The sequence below is a fragment of the Parus major genome, chromosome 3 (assembly GCF_001522545.3).
Source record: "Parus major isolate Abel chromosome 3, Parus_major1.1, whole genome shotgun sequence".
NCBI lineage: Eukaryota > Metazoa > Chordata > Aves > Passeriformes > Paridae > Parus > Parus major.
The window spans coordinates 86,855,381-86,870,370 of record NC_031770.1 but is presented as its reverse complement, the minus strand read 5'-3'; the positions used below and the strand labels follow the sequence as shown (position 1 = coordinate 86,870,370).

General features: G+C 33.4%; 1 protein-coding gene across 1 annotated transcript in view; it reads right to left on the bottom strand.

Moving 5' to 3' along the window:
- EYS (eyes shut homolog) overlaps positions 1–14,990 on the bottom strand; it is a 706,806-nt gene that overhangs the window by 331,561 nt on the left and 360,255 nt on the right. The window contains exons 28-29 of the mRNA XM_015621104.2: positions 4,710–4,834; positions 987–1,111 (exon numbers count right to left, since the gene is read on the bottom strand). Of these exons, the coding sequence (XP_015476590.1) occupies positions 987–1,111; positions 4,710–4,834 (250 nt within the window). The remainder of the gene's footprint in view (positions 1–986; positions 1,112–4,709; positions 4,835–14,990) is intronic.

Sequence of the window (14,990 nt, the reverse complement as noted above, 5' to 3'; positions counted from 1 at the left end):
GCCCCCATGGGTCAAATATCCATCTAGCTCCATCAACAGCGAGCTATTAATTCATACTTCAGGAAGAAAGCAGGAAGAACAGAAGCAGAGCTAGCATCTCGTAACTCACCAGATGTACCATTCCAATGTTTGGCAATAAGTAATTCGAAGACTTCCTGGGCCAGGGTAACATTCGGAACATTAATCTGAATAACAATGAATCTATCCTCCTTTTAACACATTTTTTGGGTTTATTTGTACTTCTGGTCTCTACAGTGTCACACAATACTGACTTGTACCAATAAATTTTGCACTAATTTAAAAAATAATTTCTCTAAACAGACTTTAATTATTGTCTCTTCTGGTTTTATTTGGCATTCAGAAGACTTTATTTTGGTGAAACATAAATGGTAAAAAAATTGTGCAACTGATCTCCATTACAGTTGTTCATGTAAGAGGAGCATGAATACTTAATGAAAAAATGAGATTATTTTACTATAAGGATCTGACTGTTTTCCATATAAAAAGACTATGGCCCTCAAGTGATATATCCTTCATCATCACTTGACACTGTTTTGAAAGCCAATCTGCTTTAGAAGACAAAAAGACAGCAGTTACCATGGTCTATGGGAAGTATCAGTTACCCATTCTACTCTGTAAAAACCACCTTTCAAAAATGATATTAATTTTTATGAGGTAGTTTTTTTCCTTCTCAGGATAGTTTGTCAGTAAACTTAGTCAGATCATTTGCATTGTTAAGATACATTTTTACCTAGCAAGCCCTTGTAAAGTACAGATTTTACAAAATTGTAGACAAAGAGTCACAGGGACAGGGAGAAATTCCTGGCAAATTCCTTGAACTTATCATATGTCACTTTTGTGATTCCATTTCATTCAAGAAGTATATCAACAAACCTGAGCATACTTAAAAAGAAAAAAGTGTATTTTCTGTGCAATGTTGAATATCCAGGTAAAAGAAAAGATAAGAAATAATTTCATCATCTCACCACAAATCCTGGCTTGCAAAAACAGGAATAACCAAAGCTGGGCTCCTTCTGAACACAGATACCGTTTATACAGGGGTTGGATATGCACTCATCAACATCCAGTTCACAATGGAGGCCTTCCCATCCTGTCAGAAAAAAAAGCAGGGCAAACCCCAAAGCAAGACTCATTAAAATCTACATCTATTTACTGAGTGTCAATGGAACAAAGGTATGGGTAACTATCATCCATTTTCACATATACAGAGATATATTCTATGGGATTAATAGGAAATTTTTTGGGCTGTGGTTTCTCAGAGTAGAAAAAAATAAAGGAAAAAGTTAAAAATAGGAACTCTGAGATTATTCTACCAGATCAATGAGGAGGACAATTTGTGAGCAAATATAGCTTTGAACACCATGAGATTCTGTGTTCTCAAAGTTCATTAGTCAGATTACTGGAAATTTTATTGGCATGCATGTTTTACGAAAATCTCCTTTAGAAGTAAGTACACCATAAATTACAGGCTCAATACACATCTTGAAGCTGTGTTTAAGATCATATAATTTAAGCCTGCCTTGAACTTGCTCCTTGTAGACTAAATTGAAATGGAATCAGTCCATTTGCTTGGTAAATACAAACACGGGATTATGTAAAATATGGCTAGTAATTGAAGAACACCAGACTTTCTGCCATGATATTCCCACCACCCATTACAGATTTGATTTTTCTTCATTTTACTATTTCTAAACAAACTAACCAAGAAAACCCAACAGCCCCATAGCAGTCCTTGGCTGTTACAAATCTAGCTGCCACTGTTTAGACTTCACCTCAGAGTATGCATCAAATGGATTCACTTGTTACATTCCAGTCTTGCTTTAGCTGCCCTGGTAGAAAAGCAGCCTGCCCAGCTAAAGACTTCACATCCATGAGCCTGCTATTAGTTCCAACAGCTGCTGTTGTTGCTTTTGAGCTGTCTGAGGTGTTGTTAGAATACAGTTTACATCTCTCCATGCTGCTTCTGCACCTGAACAGCCTGAAGCTGCAGCCACAGAACCTGAACATGCATCCATTATTCTAAGGGTATGGGGACAATACTGCTTCTGGGACAATAGCTGACAAAATTCATGATCCATTACAGAATGAATTTGTCAGAGCTAAATCCATTCCCTTTCCTGATATCACATGCTGTCACCACATGCTTCACTTTGTTCTCTAGAGGTTTTTGGAAAGCTGCAATCATCTGCCTTGTTCCTATTTCAGTCTTGGTACTGTCCCTTTTCCATTTCATTAAATTACAACAGGGAATCTGTTGAGGGGTATATCAGAGTATCTGCCCAGTTTTTTCCCATTGTTGCTTTTATAGACCAAAAAATCCCCAATCTCAGCTCCATATTTCTATAGGTGAAGTTTAGAAGAGAAATATAAGATCTATTATATGTGAACAGTCAAAGCCTGCAAAAAAAGCAAATTTTTTTCCCTAGGTATTTCTACTTTTTTTCTGGATGATATTTTTTTTTCTCCTAATCCCTTTCTTCAGTTGTGCTACTTTGAAAAGTTATTCCTCTCAAAGTTTCCCCTGCCACTCCAAATTCACCCCATTTCAGATCTGTAACCTTCTCATCTCCTCAGCTGTTTTAGAGATTCAAATAAAATTTAAAAATACCATGTAAATTAAAAAAAAAAAACAAAACAAGAGATGTAAAAATTATATATAAATTTAATGCATGTGGTTCTTTTTCTGTGTTTTTACCTGGTGGAAAAGTAATTTACAGATCTTTCACCCCTACTAACTTATGGTATTATTAGAAGGAATACAAAAAAAAAAAGGCAGATTATGCTTGGGTTGGAAGGTGTTTAAAACATGTTAGCTGTAGGAGCGAGTTCCAAGGCCCCAGAGAAGTTTCTTCTACTTATACCAAGAATTTCAATGTTGCATAGAGACAGCAATCATAGTCATTGGCTAGTGAGCAATTTTTAAACATCTGTATTAAAATATCTTTGATGTATTATTTTAATAAGTTTAAAAATAAAGAAAAAAATGGACTTGGCAATGCATTCTGTGTGAAGCACTTTAATGAATAAGAAATACATTTTTAAATCTTTAAATCGTTTATATTGGTGGAGAGGGATCTGGCCATATGCAGTACCAGGTGGATATATAGTTAGCTATAGATAAGTTAGGTCATGGTTATAGATAAGTTAGGTCATGACTCATATTTTTTAAGATCAGAAAGATCTTTATTGTCATGAATTCTGTATGAAAAAGTGCGAAAAAATTTCACTCATTGATTCATACATCAGAACTGTATTGCTTTTTCTGATTATCAAGTATCTCTTTGACATTAAAATGTTGCTAAAAAAATATTAAGCTGTTATCAACATAGTCCTACACATAATTAACCTTTATTAAGCCAACGATACTTAGATCTAAGTCTTACATGTTAGAAAATCATTCCTTATTATCAATTAAACAAATTAATAAACTGCCAAATTTACTTATTATACACATGCATGTATTTACTTCAGTATCTTCCATACTTTTTGAACATCATCTCGTACATATAGTTTTGTAAACTGCATTAGGATACACTCAGAATGAAAAAAAAATATAAAAAGAAAATATATTAATATTCAATTCACTATTTGCTTTCTTTTAAATGTAGAACAAGAATAAGTAGAAAGACTCTAGGAAAGTGTAGTATATGTACAGCCACTTGACTTCAGATGAGTTTGCTAACATGTTTTTGCTTGTAAATTCAAACCAGCAATGTGAACATATTTTGGCAAAAAGTAAGTAGGTCAGATATATGGAGATAGCATGGGTTAACAGAATATTTATCATCCAAAATATATCTAAATAATTTTTTAATAACCAGAAGAAACCTTGTGTCAGTACTATCACAGAAATTATTCAGCAGTGCAATTCAGTAAAATAGTAAATAGATTTAAACTGAAAAATTAAAGTTTCAGGAGGCAGGTACTCATATATTTCTTAATTTAAGAATAATTTACGGAGCAGAATGAAACATGTATATGGATTAGAAATCCTACTTATGTTGAGAAAAGGCTTCTTATTAGTAGACATGACAGATGATTGTAAGTAGTCCTGAACAGATTAAATTTGTGATTGCATGACAATGCAGACTGGTTATGACCTTTGCTTTTGCATAGTAGTAAATCTCTTATTTTCATAAGCCACTAGACCTCTTTTAGTTGATCTCTGATAGAATTAGAAAACAGTTCCAGCTTTTCAAGAAGGTTCCTTTTTTCATTCTTTTTATAATGTTTGAAAATATTTATTTTAATCTCAGCCATCAGAATACGCACGGGTATGTCTTACAACACCAACAATAAAGATAATAATAAAAATGTTAAAGTATTCAGAATTTCTTTTCAGGCAAACTCATTCTATAAGTAGTGAAATTTGCTGTTAAACAGTGACTATTTGACTTCTTGGTCAGTAAGTTACATTAGTAAAGATCCTAAACTATAAACTTTGCTCTAGATAATACTTCCAACTCCTCAGTGAGCTGGTTTTATTTTAAAGCCTTTCTCATATGCTTACTAGAGTAGTTAATTCTCTTTAGATTTCATTCAAAAGGCCTGACAAAGAGATAGAATTTGTGTACCTTTTATTTCATATACAACAAAAGAGCTTGATATGACCTACCAATTTTCTCACTAGAAACACTGATAATTCAAAACTGTCATTGTTTAAGATTTTTCTGTCATATGGCAGTTACCTTGTTGACATTTACAAGTGTATCCATTGATATGATCAGCACAGGTTGAGCCATGTAGACAAGGTGATGAATTACACTCATTAACTTCAATTTCACAAAATTGTCCAGAAAATCCAGCAAGACACCTAAAGAAAACAACATTCCAAAGTGTTATGCTATACATAAACATCATATAAAATAGACCTTGTGTGGAAACAATGTGTCTAAAGTGTGTGCATTAACAAGACATCATATATTACTTTGTTTCAAGGAGTATTTTACTGGAACACTTCCAAGTTTCATATTGTGATACATGCTGATCTTTTAAGGGATTTATGATGGTAAAACCCATCCAAAAATTTCACATCTGGACCATAATCAAGCATAACAGTCTCAATTAGAGTGTACTGCTTCTATCAAGGTGAATACAAACCTTTCTTTATGTACTCTTGGGACACTGTCTACTAAAATAATTTAGCTAAGTAACTGCAGCCTTTGTTTAAAAAATCTGCTTGCTGAAAAATGTGTACTATCAAATGTAAACTACAGCATAAAATCTAATCTTTGGGGCCCAATCTTTAATTATTATTCTAGGTATAAAATATTAGTTGTCTTAAAAAAAACCTCTTTGGTATTTTTGTGATTGTAAATTATGTGTGATAATTGATATCAAAGTAGTTCTATATGATTTCAACATAAAGCTTATAAGGCTTACAAAACATTTAATGAAGCTCAAAAATACTACTAATCTCATTATTGAAACACATCTTTGCATATATACACAGAGCTTTATGGATATATGCAAATATGTTTAAAAAACCAGCGTCCCATAATGGTATTGATAACATTTACTCTTTTGAGTTGTGTTGTACATGGATATATTTCATATGAGATAATATTTTCAAAAACTCCTTTTAGTGATTGGGTGGTGCACATCTTGTATGGTGTCTTGAGTCTAGTGAAAAACACAAAGGTTTGTGCCCCACTTTAGAGGGAGATGAGTACATTACCAAGCTACCTTTCAGTAAATCCTAGTAGTTATGTCACCTGCTTCTCAAAGTGCTACATTGAGTGAATACAACATATATAATGAGAATGAAGTTCCTGCATTGCCTACCTTAGCTTTCCAGGCTGTGAAGCAAAAGAGGAGGATGGACCATGAAACACATGTGAGACACCTCCTGAGGGATCATTACACCATGTATCAGGAATTATATTTTGTCTTATTTTTGCTTTTGACTATTAGACCATGTTTCATTTTGTATGGAATACACTCTGGGTAATGACAATTTGGAATCTACAAAGACTATAACAAGAGAATAGATTTGTCCCAGTCTGCATCAACTGCAGATGACAGCTATGGCACACTGCTTGGAAAATGTACAAACTGAAGCACACACTAGATATTTTTCAAATGTCTAGTCATAATATATGAGAGAAAAAACATGGAAAATACACCTTAATGGGTGAGCCATAAGCCTACTTGTTTTTTTGGTTTAAAAACATTAAAAAAAAATTCACAGAAGATAGAGTGTGGTCCTTTGATCCTATTTATATAAATTTATATATATTTATATAAATATATATATATTTATATAAATGTCAAAGCCCAGTAGTTATAACACAACTTCACATACTCAACATTAATCACCCTAGCATTATCCTATGCTCAGTGGAATAAGGAATCAGAGGATGATTCTGCACAATGAAATCTTTAATAGTTTTCTTCATATACTTTTGTCTACAAACTGTCTACAGAGCATATTAAGAAAAAAAAAATTAAAATATAAAAAAAACCCAAACTAATTGAAGAAAGCAAATTTTCCCAGGTATGAAAAGGATGGAAAGAATATTCTTCTAGGGGAAAAAGGCAACTAGTCACACAGGAATACTGTGCCAGTTTAAATTCAATTTAAATTCAATTTTATGCTTTGGTGTAATGATACCTATTTTATCTTAACAATAAAAAAGCATTTACAGAATAAACTGGAAGAAATATACAATAATATAAAATATCTGGACAGAACAACTACCCCTATATGTATCTAAGGTGTCTGGGCTTGATTTTTTAGTCTGTAAAAGTCAAATATTAAAAAAAAGTCTTTTTAAGAACTCTGCTGTTGGCTGCTTCAATTTGGCACATTTTGATATGTGGTGTGTATACTTGCTGAGGAGTAGACACCAGTAAAGACTAGAGCAGTTTACTGAGCTCCTGTGGTCATAACTGTTTGGAGTAAGAATGATTAGGGAGCAGGTTGCTATAACTCCCATGGAGTGAATCAATAGTATGGAATCAGCTAGATATTGCAGGTTACAGCCGGGATGAACTCTGTGTAATTTCCTGCTCAGAAAATCTTGAGACTTCAGAGACTCAAGGCTCTACAAAGCTTCGAGACTTCAGAGATATAAACTATATAACTACGTGCTTAACTCTATAGACACTGAGATAGCAAAATATATATATATATATATGTGTGTGTGTACATATGAATGTTTTGCAAAATGAACTATTTTGTACTGCAAGGTTTCTAAATATTTATTAAATTCATAATACCATATACAGTGATTGTGGTACTACCAGAAACAGAAAAGTTTTACAAATAGGACTTTGCCTTCAAGTTGAAATTTAGATGGAAGACTTAAACCCATGAAAGCGCTTAGATATTGTCATGGGGTGGCTATACCCCATGAGCTAAGGAAATTGAAACTGCTGGTGGCTGATGGGAGTCTTTCCTCCTGACCAATTATCAATCATTTCTAAGAATTGACAGCAGTTTTGACCATTAAAAAGTGAAGTCAACTTGTGAACACCCACTTAAGATGTACAGTCAGAGGTCTCTTGTCCTCTGGTTTCTGGCTTCTGAGAAGGTAACAAGACTCCGTCTTGGCCAGACAAGGCCACGGGGGGGGGTGGGGGGGTGGGAGGGGGGAGAAGCAGAGCCAGCCATCCTGGTTTAGTTTTCAGTTTCTGCTGCTGGACTGAAACCTGACACTATGAACTCTTGCAGCTTTTCTAAAGCTTTAATTCTTTTACTACCTGGATAAAACGTACAGATTACTCCTTTTTCCCAGAGAGACAGAGAAAGAAAGAGACAATCAACGTAAAGAAGACAGCATAAAAGCACCAAAAACAGTGAGAAAAGAGTTAAGTTTTAGATGGGGAAGAGAGAATAAGGAGATGCTTTTTAAGCTGAAATATCTTTCTGTTAAGCTATGGAGATAGTCAATAGTAGTTTAAAAAAAAAACTCCTTTAATTCATGACAGAGTATATTGGGAGGAATGGAGTGTTCAAAGTGTGGATTTTGAGCAAAAGAGAGAGTAATTGTGATACAGTGAGGTGCTGGAACAGAGTTGAGCAAAGATTTGAAGCCTTGGGGGCAATGAGAAAACTGTTTTCCAAGAAAGCTCACATAGACAGATGAAAAAGACTTTTGCCTTTGAATAACTCATCCTTAAAATGACATCCCTAAACTCATGGCCCATACACACCTCAGAATGATGTGAAATGGGAGGACTTAGCTCTGATGACAGTTTTCTGAGCAGCTGACATCAGAAAAATAGAAAACTATAACAGAAATAGTTTTCTCGTGAGAAACTTCATAGATTAGCAGAAGACTTCTGGTTCTCTACAAAGACTGATGAAAAGACTGTAGCAGAAATTAAGACTGTTTTAACCACCAAAGTTCTAAAGTTTTGTCTCTATGCTGTCACGTGTACAAAGAGATGGTCAAGTAGTGGGGGCTAAAAGAGTATTCTAGAAGTTTATTCTGGTGTTTTTATTCCAGTAGTTTTGTTAATAAACTTTCTTTATTCCTTTTAAGTTTTATGCCTGTTTTGCTCTTGTTCTAATCCATATCTCACAGCAAAGAATAAGTAATTTTTAGTTACTGCTTTAAAACCACGACAGATATCCAGAATATCAAGTCCTACATATATCAATAAAAGGTGCCCTTTTTCCCATGTCAGACAATCATTCAACTTATAAAATACTTTAGAATATTGGAAATATTTAACATACTGTCGTGATATTTTTTTGGCAAAAACTGGAATACCACACTATTCAGTTTGCTCCTGTTCAAAAAGAATGATGGGATATAAAAAATGCTTCATGACTGCAAAGACAACCTCACTGTTAACTAAATTGTTCTGAGCAATTATGAAACAACTAGAAGTAAGCTAAAACAATAGCTTAGTATCAGCAGCTTTCACAAATTTCCCAAAATTGTAATAAACTTTACTCTTTATTAAAAGTTTTAATGAAGTTAACACTCCTTAAGATGCAACAAGCACTTCAATAATTTCTTAGCTTCTTGTTCACTCTCACCTTCCTTCATATCTACTCCTTTTCAATAAAAAAACCTGCATTTTTGTTCTGCCGCTACAAATTCTTACTTCCCTTCTGTCATTTCTTCTAGAACATTAGAAAGGACAGAAACAGTAGAATTTAAATATAACAGATATTAGAAAGTTTAAGTAGGTATGGTTCTTGTGCTATAAATAGAAGTAAACAATTGATATACTTCAGAACGTATTTCTAAGTGGTGTTTGGGATATGAGCATTCTGCAAACGAAAAACAGAGACTTTTAGATAGCTTTCATATGAAAGTATGATCACTGCAAATCTTGTATGTTGATTACCATCTAATAGAAAACAATTTATGTCTTTATAAGTAAATGCATATCTAGGTTTATCAGCAAATAACTCCTAGAGCTTATCTGATAACATAATGCACTGTGCAATATGAGCTTTTAAACTTAGAAGGATCAACATAAGATCAATAGTTTGATACGAAAGGCAGCAAAAAAGAGTGCTCATTTGCTATAAGAATAATGCATTCAATTTATTTATGACTGGTTTTAGGGATGTTAACAAAGATCTTTCTCTTTTCTGTCATTCCCTGCAGATTTTTTATATCATATAAGGTGCTGACATAATGTAGTGCAAATATAATCCCCTTTGTGTTGTGCATTTATATCAATCATTATAAGAAGTAATTATCTTAATTTGAGCATATGCTAATGCAATAGCTGAACAAAAGACTGAAAAGAGAGAATTAAATGAAGGATTTTGATCTATGACAATACTGGCTACAATAACAGTAATTTTTTTTTTTTGTTAGTAAATTTTCAGCCTCAGAGAAGATCTACAAGAATCAAAATGCCAGCCACATTTTTCTCTACAACACTGATTTATATCTTCTTGTAACTCAATACTCTTTGAGCCTGTTTTGTATCTCATCATTTGAGTCCAATTTTTTTACCTGTACCCTTTTCCTTCTCTCTCCCTCTCCTTCTTCATCTGCCTTGTGACCTTTTACAGTTTATGAATAATTTGTGTATCAGTGAAATATGAGGTTCAGAAAAAAAACATGGTTTCTACAACACAAAAGTTTATTAGGTTTATCTGGAGCAATGATTAACAACAATTGTGCTTAGAAGAGGATGTTTATGCTCTAACCTTTACCTGCCTATGTTACGTAGTCAACCCAGCAAAATCAATGAAGTTTGTGGACCAGTCCACACTATGAAATGTCTTGGGGACATCAGTTTTTCTTTGTGAGTGTTAACATCAGTGACTTTTGTAATGTTTTGCTAATATCTCTAGATTAGATAATTAGGATGTTGGGCAGCATAATAGATGAATGTGAAAAGCACATCTCCTGAGCAACTGCCTTAGCTGAAATAGTCTTGTAAATGTGCAATCTCTTTTGACATTAGTAATGATTTTTTATTTTTTTTCAAATCTGCATTTTCTGTCCAAAATAAATCTAGTTAACTGCTCTACTGTAGCAGGCCAGATCTGGCACTGCAAATTTACACTGGGATTGCTACACATTATTAACAAGCTATGAAAAGTCACTGGCTAAATGTCATGGATGCTGAGATATAGCAGCACCTTGGGATTCATATAGCAAACAGTTTAGTTTTAATCATCTTGGATCACAAGGTGCCTTGACATTTGCAAGACAACTTTTTCCTTTTTAACTTCCAGTGGAATCATACCTCTATTATCTCAATCATAATTCTTAACTTCAAATGTGATAGAAAGCTTTACTGTCTAAATTAAAGAAGTAAAAAATCAATCAAACATGAACCTTATAATTCATTTAATCGATGCTCATATGCCAGCTTGAAAAGGAAAAAAGGAAAGGCAAAGAAAACCAGATAATTTAACCAGCTTCAGGATTATTAGAGGCATTTCATGTGAAATACATGACCCCTAGCACTACTGAGGCATGACCTTCATGAGAAATGTTAACACTACAAAATTCTGCAGAACCTTTTTAATTTTAAAGAAAAAATATGTAAGAACACTGATTCATTTTAAATATACATATCATTACAACATGATTTCTTAAAGCTTTAAATTTTTGGCAGAGAAATTTTTCTAGAGTGATAAATAAAAAATTCAGTCTTTATCATACTTTACTCTTTAACAGCTAACCTTTTAGATAGTAAATTTCAACTTATTTGAAGCCAATGCATCATTTTTACCCTCTTAAGTAGGGCTATCTACAGACAAAATATAAGAAACCAAACATTATTTTATTTAATGGATTGTTTTCCCAAGATTTACAAGAAAAAAACAAAATCCTGGACTATCGACATTAGTTTGAAAAATTAAATGTCTCATTCTAAAGTTACAATGTGATGTACATAAAGTTTTGAAAGTTCAGATCTTTTTATTTCTTTCAAATTTAGCTGCTCTAATTTCTGTGTGTTCTTTTTTCTTATTTTACACATCTGCCTGGCTGTATTAGCTCAATACACAGATAAAAAAATCTTGCCTCATAAATGAGTATATATGCGAAATATTGTCATCAGGTTGCACAATGAATGACCATAACAACCCATTCCTCATTACCCTAAACCACCAGGGAAAGAAGAAAGAGGTACAGGAGCTGGGAAAAAGGAGTGAAGTTAAGTCTGTGAGAAGATATTGAATTGTGGAACAGAGATAGTTTATTTTTGTCTTTTTTCTTTTTTTTTTTTTTCTCCTGACTATCTTATTCTATTTGAAATTGGCAACAAACTAAATTTTCCCCAAGTCAAGACTTTTAGCTAGTAGTTTCCCTATATTTATTTAGACCTTTAAGTTTCTCCATCTTATTTTTTCTCCCCATCCTGCTGAGTATGATGTAAAAAAAATAAATAAATAAACACATACATACATACATAAATAAATATGTACTCTACTTCTCTTGGAGTCTGAAAAATTGAGAGAAGAAAAAAAAGAAAATTTACTTCTTTGTGCACATGTGTGGGAACTCTTAGTGATTTCTGGGGTCCTATGTTGGATCAGCATGGATCTTTTCCATACTATGGTATTACTAATGGGTTAAACTTACTGTCTTCCTAAGACAAATCTCTGAGTTCAAAGTAATATGAGTCAGCTGCATTATCACTAAGAGTACTGAAAATTGCTTCTCCTGATGTACTTTGAAGCATATCTCTATGGAGAGAGCCTGAGAAACCAGTCACTAAAGAATTAACACAAGTCTCCTGAGAGCTTTTCTCAGATTATTTTCTCTAAAACCCTTCCCAAGGGTGATGCTGTGATTGTTAATTTTAGAACACTGACAATGAAGCTTTTCAGAAACTACAAGTATAGTATATCATGTTGCTTTTTTAATTTCCTTTTCTTCCTCTGTATTCTCCTTGGATATACTTGGATAAATAAAGCAAGTTTATTTACTCTGAAAAAAAATTTCCCATAGAATGAAATAAAAACTAAATTATAGCCCTCCAGGTGGTCAGGAAATGTTATTTCTATTTTAAAGAATATTGAATGTGAATCGAAAAGAAAAAAATATAGTATTAGCACACTTGAATGTATATTTGATTTTAAAGGGTATTCCATTTATTCATCTAAAGTTCTGTTCCTATCATATCAGAGTCCCTACTACAGATCTATCGTCTGAAATAACAAGAGTCATCTTTTTTCTTTCTGCTGTCTTTCTTAGATTATTGGAGAAATCATTCAATTCTTAATGTAATTTAGAGTGGTACGAAAATAGTTATTAGAGAAAAATTAAGTTAAAAAGAGTAGCAGCCTACTATCGCACTATATTATGACAGTATGACACTGACTCCCTTACCTTCATTGTCCAAGAGAGCAAAGTTTATTACTCTTAATCTTTTTTTATACACATGTTCGAGAAGGTCTGAGAGGTAAAGCTCTCACTGATCATTAAAGCAATACATCACCTGCATTGATTAAGTGGAACACCACCCCTTGACAGTTTTCCTAAACACCACCTGCAAAGATTGTTGTCCTTTATCAAGGACTGTTTGGATTCTTTCTCATGCTTTCTCAGGCCAGAATAAGAAGCCTGTGTGACTTAGTTTCACACAGGCTCTGTTCCCTGCTTACTTTTTGCATTTAGCATCCACAGCCTACATAGTCCAAGAATCCCAAATCCAGATCTTGTAAATTTTCTGATTCTGTAATTCAGAAACTTCTCCATATTCATCATTAGTTTATACTGAATATCTTTTCATAGGTAAAGTGAATTAAAAAAGGGTAATGAACAGTGCTATTCTCTTGAAGAACTTATTTTTAGAACAGGAGCTACAAACTACAAGGTTGGGACCTTATCCATATGTTAACTTTTAACAGCCTCATATTTTCACTAACAATCAGAACTTATCATAGGCTTAAAAGAGTCTGATTGTTTCAAAGATATCAAACATTTGCCACTGGGTTTTGACCCCATCTCTACCCCACATAATTACCTACAATTTATATTCACAGGGGGAAATGTAAGGAAGAATGAACTGATACATCAATGAAGGAAACAGAAGCAGCTTATTCTTTATCCCCTTGGAAAGATGACCCTATCAGCATATTGAACTGGATATACTCTAGTGCAAGGCATCCTTCTCCAAAGAGGAGGAATATTGCATGTAAAACCCCAAAACAGATTCAGATTGTTTAGACAAGATTGGAGTTGGAAGCTTTGCAACTTTTCAGCTTTCTTTTTTTCATCTTTATTCATCTTTCTTCTTAACTTGTAAAAGACTTAATAGAACAGAGAAGTAATTTCCTCTATAGGAAAAAAAAGAAAAATACCATGGAATCATAGGATGGTAAGAACTAAGAGCTTTATTACTGAGTATAATAATATAAATGCAATGTGGGCTAAATAAAATTTCATTTTAACTGCTTCATACACACAGTGTTACCCTGGAAATTGTTGACACTTTAATTAATGTATGTCAAATTAGGGTCTTTATTCTCAAAGAATGTTTTGGGACAATCACAAGACATACTAAACATTTGCTAATAAAAAGTTCCATTCTTTCTAAGGTCATTCTCATTACAAGAGATGTTAAACTTTCTCAGTCCACTTGGATTCAGCCTTTATTTTCCCTATGAGAAAAGCAGATTTTACTGCCAGTAAAAGCTCCCTCTGTGTTTAACATGGACGTTCTTATTAAGTGATAAATGATGTACTTGCTAAATCACAGTTGGTGGGGTGTGACAGCGTTAAAGGAAAGGTTAATCTGTGAAATATCAGGCTACAATGAATACAGTTAAATAACTAGAATGTCTAAGCCTTGATGAAAATATATTAGAGTTAACACATTCCTTTCTTTGCTTTATTAACCAACCCAATTGGAAACTATATGCATTTCTTCACACATCAGTAGAGTGGGCAGAATTAAAGGAGGAGCAGGAATGTGTGTGTGTGCATGTGTCCTTGTAGAACTGATGAAAAGCCACCATTCAGCTGTTTGCTAAAATAATCCATATTTGCAGTGAGATTTCATAGAGAGGAAAGCTAACATCTAGTCAATCCTTTCTCAAACAGAATCTCTCTAAGCTTTTTTACTAACAGTCCTTATACATGAAGGAATAAGTTAAGACAGGTCCTTAGCTGATGTAAACTCCTGTAATATCAGTCTTGATGTATCTCTCTGCTATCCAGGCACTCATTCAAAATCCAGGATACAAAAAAACCAGAATCATATCAGACACTATTTTCCTATTCTTCATTTACTTGTCCAATTCTTGGTTTAAATTAGCTTCTGTGTGCGTGACTGTGTAGACATGAATGTGTTGAGAGCCATGAACATGAAAATGAATGATTTTAATTAGTAGAGTTTACAAAATAAGTTAAGAGCTCACAAAATGCTGCAGGAGAACATAAGAGCTGTTACACACAGAGTTAACTCTTCTGTTTTAAAATGTTCTATTCTATAGTTTAATTTTTTGAGTACCGTTTAAGACTTCTGTATTTCCAAACTCTGATTATACAGATAAAATACTCATAATGCAGAATTTTGAGCACCTCATT